At 44.5% G+C, this 5731-nt stretch overlaps 1 protein-coding gene across 1 annotated transcript; it reads left to right on the top strand.

Annotated features, from left to right (window-relative positions):
* The first annotated feature begins 697 nt into the window (after positions 1-697).
* LOC130462874 (uncharacterized) lies at positions 698-2715 on the top strand. The gene is made up of 2 exons (XM_056831841.1): positions 698-1400; positions 1606-2715. The coding sequence occupies exons 1-2, from the start codon at positions 705-707 to the stop codon at positions 2209-2211; spliced, it is 1302 nt and encodes a 433-aa protein (XP_056687819.1). The 5' UTR covers positions 698-704; the 3' UTR covers positions 2212-2715.
* Positions 2716-5731: the final 3016 nt, after the last annotated feature.

Raw genomic sequence — 5731 nt, 5'->3', positions numbered from 1 at the left:
GTAAAGACTGGGAAAAAAAGTTCTACTGGTTGAGAGTGCCCTCTGACTTCCCCATTCGGACTCGCTTTCACCTCCCCCGTCCTCATATGAACCATTACCCCATTCGGGAGTTGGGTTTCAGGGAGAAAAGGGCCCATCAGTTTGTGTCCTGCTTGCATGTTGACACCGGTTTGCAGAAGTCTATGACCGTTCCTAAATACTGGTTGCCTCCTGCTAAGTATATTTTGGGAAATGGGCCGTTGTCTGCAGTCGACTTGTGCCACACCCATACTCTTGGTATGGTCGTGGGGCTGATAGCTATATCCCCCTCTTATATTGTTTAAGTATGCTTTTCTTGTTTTGTACGTATTGTTGTTGTCTGTGTTTAAATCTTTACTTGTTTTTTCTTACCAGGTCTGCGCACCCTTAACTTTGCTATCCTTGGTTTGGGTAAAGACGGTCGTCCTACTACCAACAACCCTCCCAATCCGAAAGGTGTGTTTTCTACTCTGTCGACCTACGCAACCAAAGCCAACAAAAAACGTGGCTCGACTCGGGAGGAGATTGTGAGTGAGTCTCCTGCTAAGAAGACAAAAAGATTAAGCTCCATACCAGCTCCCAAACCACTTTCTATTCGTGCACCCACTGGAGCTGTTGCTATCGGTGGCTGGTCTGATAATCCTGCTCCAAAATCTGTTTTTATCACCACTCATACTGCTCCCGATATGGCCGGTGGTTTTAAGAGTTTGGATTGCGGTCGTGGTGCCGCCCTTACTGGCAGGCGTCCTCGTGATCGTAACCAACCCTTCACTCGAGTGAATCGGTCTCGAGTGGACGATACTGCGCGGCCTGCCCCTGACAAGTCTCAACAGAAGTCTCCTGAGAAGGAGTTTGAATCGGCTGCAGATGTGAACATCGCAGGCCAAGGGGATGATGCTGTCCCGAATGTTGAGCCGATATTCCAACCAGACTTGATGGTTGTGGATCTTATGACTCCAACCCGCCAGAATCAAGACCAAGAGGTAAATGATACTGATGTTGCTGGTATGGGCCAGAAGACTCCTCCTCTCTTGCCTCCTACTCTTCATACCTCTTATGGGTATGTTCGCCCTAGCCAGAGTGTTGGTACCATATCTGGTCTGAACATGGGTGTCTTTGTCCGTCCTGGGGAGTGGATTGAGAAGACTCCAATTTGCCTAACCCCCAGGAAGATGAAGTACTTTGAGGTTCCTCCTGGTGAGCCTGATGAACCCTGGAACCCTAAAATCGATCTTCTTCGTGGTGAGTCGATACTCACCGACGACTGCAAAGGGGGTGGTTGCATGGGTTGGAGGGCTTTGAAGGATCTGGCTACTCCTCGCGACAATCCTGCTGCTGAGATTGACGCGCCGGCTGCCCAACATATGAATGATTTGCTCAAGGTATGCAATCGGTGTTACTTTTATGGTATGCTTTTTGTATATATATATATATATATATATATATATATATATATATATATATATATATATATATATATATATATATATATATATATATATATATATATATATATATATATATATATATATATATATATTATTTTCTTTTGTATCTTTGTTGTTTTTGACGAATTATCTTTCGTAGGCTTGCAACTCTGCAGTGGAGCTTGTGAAACTGTACCTTTGCTACCAGGAGCAGAATGAGGCCCTGCAGAAGAGGCAGGCTGATTTGGACCAACAATTGGGTGATACCAAACGTGATCTGGATCAGAAATCCTCTGAGCTGGAGAGGTTGAAACGGCGCAACAAGGAGCTGGAGAATGTTGCGAACCAGCTGACTGTAGAGGAGATTAAAAATAAAGAGCTGTCTGAGAAGCTGCAGGAAGCAGATGAAAAGGCCAAGACTGCCTACAAAACCGGTGCTCGAGATGGTGCCTTGCGTTTCACCCGTAGTCAGACTTATAGCAAACGCATTACTGATAGTCACAACGGTGGCTGGTTTGCGGCTCATCGGTGTGGTGTGCATGGCATTGGCCTGACACAGGAGGATTTCCAGGATATCGAGTATGCATTCTTGGTGGAGCAGAAGCACAAGGAACCTACTGGTTGGGAGACACAAATCATTCCTGAAGAGATTATTCAAAATGCTGATCCTTTGACTCTCCCTCCAATTGAGCTGAAGGAAGAAGACTACCTGGATCCTACCCTGCTGTCTTCCAGTACCAACCAGACGGATCATCAACAAGTTTGAAGGTGCGGGCAGTCATCACCGGTATCATCCTGTGGTTCATCTGGCGTTGCTGCTTTTAAAGATTAGTTTATTTTCTTAAACGCACTTTTGGTATCAGCTGTTTATGGCACTTTTTGCCCTGGAATATTTTATGCTTGTTCTTGTAAACTTTGATTTGGTAAAGGGTACTTTACCTTGTGCCATTTTTAACAGCTAACAAATGTCAGTTTTGGTGTTGGCTGTCGAATTTATTTTATCAGATGGTGTTGCTCTTATACTTATGATATTGTGTTGTTTGTTTTATTTTTCTATTTTATGCTTACCCTCATTTATACTATTGTGCTGTTTGAATCTGGTACTTTACCTTGCTGATATATTTTTCTTTTATCACCCCGAGTCAGCAAGCTGATAGTAGCCTTGCTGACCTACTTTAAAGGTTTGATTCGTATCACCCCGAGTCAGCAAGCTGATAGTAGCCTTGCTGACCTACTTTAAGGGTTTGAATCACGATTTTTGATTATACATCACCCCGAGTCAGCAAGCTGATAGTAGCCTTGCTGACCTACTTTAAGGGTTTGATTCGTATCACCCCGAGTCAGCAAGCTGATATTAGCCTTGCTGACCTACTTTAAGGGTTTGAATCACGATTTTTGATTATACATCACCCCGAGTCAGCAAGCTGATAGTAGCCTTGCTGACCTACTTTAAGGGTTTGATTCGTATCACCCCGAGTCAGCAAGCTAATAGTAGCCTTGCTGACCTACTTTAAGGGTTTGAATCACGATTTTTGATTATACATCACCCCGAGTCAGCAAGATGATAGTAGCCTTGCTGACCTACTTTAAGGGTTTGATTCGTATCACCCCGAGTCAGCAAGCTGATAGTAGCCTTGCTGACCTACTTTAAGGGTTTGAATCACGATTTTTGATTATACATCACCCCGAGTCAGCAAGCTGATAGTAGCCTTGCTGACCTACTTTAAGGGTTTGATTCGTATCACCCCGAGTCAGCAAGCTGATAGTAGCCTTGCTGACCTACTTTAAGGGTTTGATTCTTCTGTTTTGAATTCCTCGACTTTCTTTCATTTCATGGACCATAACAGGCCTGGCTCAATCGGCCTTTTTGGGTTAGTGACTACACATAAAACTTTCTAAGGACGCTGGCGTTCCATGAATTTTTTAGCGATGTTCCACCCATGTCCATCAACCTAAAAGCTCCTGGTACGATTTCTTCCCATATCTGATAAGGCCCCTCCCAGTTTGGGGTTAACTTTCCTTGGACCTTTGCCTTGCCTGTAGCTGCAGTTCTGCGGAGCACCAGGTCTCCTACTTCAAGCTGTCTGTGTTTTACTCTTTTGTTGTAGGCATTACTTAAACGCTGTTTGTACGCCGCCGATCTGATTTCTGCTCTGAGTCTGATCTCTGGTAGAAGATCCAGCTCCTGCTTTAACAGTTTACCGTTCTTGTCTTCTTCATAATGCTGGATCCTGAATGTAGGTAACCCTACTTCTGCTGGTATCACTGCTTCTGATCCGAAACATAGATGGAACGGGCTCTCTCCCGTTGCTTCCTTAACGGTGGTTCTATTTCCCCAAAGTACCTCTGGAACAATATCGGCCCAACCAGCCTTATAGTCGTCTAGCTTCTTTCTCATTGCTGCCAGTATCTGCTTGTTGGCAGCTTCTGCCTGTCCATTGCTTTGGGGATGACAAACAGAAGAGTAGGGAAACTTAACCTTGTACAGACTCAAGAAACTTTGAACTGGCGAGCAATCAAACTGTACCCCATGGTTCATCACTATTGCCATCGGTAATCCGAACCTGGTGATTATATTTTTCCATATGAACTTTTTGACATGATTTGCAGTTATCTTTGCCACCGGTTCTGCTTCTATCCATTTGGTGAAATAATCGACTGCCACTATCAGAAATTTTCTTCCACCGGATGCCGTTGTGAATGGTCCCAGAATGTCCATTCCCCACTGGGCGAACGGTACTGGATTTAGGATTGGCATGAGATCGTTTGCAGGACGATTGATGACTGCTGAAAAGACTTGACATTTTTCACATTTCTTGACGTATTCTTGTGCGTCTGTTAACATTGTCGGCCAGTAGTATCCTTGCCTTTGGCATATTAGTGCAAGGGTTTTTCCTCCCTGATGATTTCCACACGCTCCTTCATATATTTCTTCTATCAGTCGTGCCGATTCGTATGCTGATATGCATCGTAAAAGAGGCAAGCTAAAACCCCGCTTGTAGAGTTGGCCTCTGATGATTACGAACCAGCATGAGTTCCTAATCAACCTTCTTGCTTCTGTTTTTTCTGTAGGCAGTGTTCCATCTCTCTTGTATGCCCACATAGTGTCATACCATTCAGGTTGGCTCGTGATTACCATGACCTCTTTCCCCAATACCTCAGTGCTCCTTCGATGCATGACTTCCATCATTACTGATTTTATCAGAGCACTTGAGCTGGCCAGTTTTGACAGGGAGTCTGCCAACATGTTCTCTGATCGGGGTACTAATTTTATTTCGAAGCTTTCCAACTGTGCCACTGATTGTTTAAGCTTTTCGGCGTATCGTTTCATGGATTCTTCCTTCGTTTCATATTCTCCTGAGAACTGGTTTGCTACCAGCTGTGAGTCGGTTGTGAGTATGAGCCTACGAGCATCAGCTGCCGTACAGATCTGTATGCCAGCGATTGCGGCTTCGTATTCTGCCTCGTTGTTTGATGCCTGGAAAGAGAACTAAATAGCATACTCGAACTGGTCTCCTTCTGGTGAAGTAATTATTACCCCTGCTCCTGCCCCTGATTTGGTGACAGAGCCGTCTACTGCTACTTCCCATTTTCCTTCCTTTATTTCCTCCTCCTGGTATGATGCTTCGATTATGAAGTCAGACAGTGCTTGGGCTTTTATAGCCATTCTGGGCCGATACTCCATGTGAAACTCTGACAGTTCAATCGCCCATTTTAGGAGTCTACCTGATGTGTCCATTTTTTGCATTGCTTTTCCAGTTGGTAGTTTGTGAGGACTTCGATTCCGTGTGCATCAAAATAAGGTCTCAGCTTTCTGGCTGCAATCAGTACTGCCAACCCCAACTTTTCTATCAAGGAGTATCTCGTTTCTGCTTCTTGCAGGATGTGGCTGACAAAGTACACCGGTATTTGTGTTTTATCTTTCTCTATGATCAGTACTGCTGCTACTGTGTGCTGAGAAGCAGATATGTATAACTGCAGCGTGTCTCCTTCCTCTAGTCGGGCTATTGTGGGTAAGGCTTGCAGGTGCCGTTTTACTGCCTCAAAAGCTGCTTTTTCTGTTTCTCCCCACTTGAATTTCTTGTTTTGCTTTAACACGTTGAAAAAGGGCAACGACCTATCTGCTGATTTGCTAATGAACCGGGTCAATGCGGCCATTCTTCCTGTTAACTTTTGCACGTCTTTTATGCAACCGGGTTCTGGTAGATTCATAATTGCTTCTACCTTATCTGGATTGGCATCGATTCCCCTTTCGCTTACTAGGAAACTCAAGAACTTTCCTGATC

Source organism: Spinacia oleracea, chromosome 6 (genome assembly GCF_020520425.1).
Source record: "Spinacia oleracea cultivar Varoflay chromosome 6, BTI_SOV_V1, whole genome shotgun sequence".
In the NCBI taxonomy this organism is placed as follows: Eukaryota; Viridiplantae; Streptophyta; class Magnoliopsida; order Caryophyllales; family Amaranthaceae; genus Spinacia; species Spinacia oleracea.
This window is presented reverse-complemented; position numbering and strand designations above follow the sequence as displayed.

What these genes read in the sequence shown, in the direction of transcription:
- LOC130462874 (XM_056831841.1), top strand. Translation starts at nt 705, where the DNA reads ATGGCCGGTGGTTTTAAGAGTTTGGATTGCGGTCGTGGTGCCGCCCTT. An exon ending in ATATGAATGATTTGCTCAAG is followed by an intron (nt 1,401 to 1,605) that starts GTATGCAATCGG and finishes TATCTTTCGTAG; the next exon opens with GCTTGCAACTCTGCAGTGGA.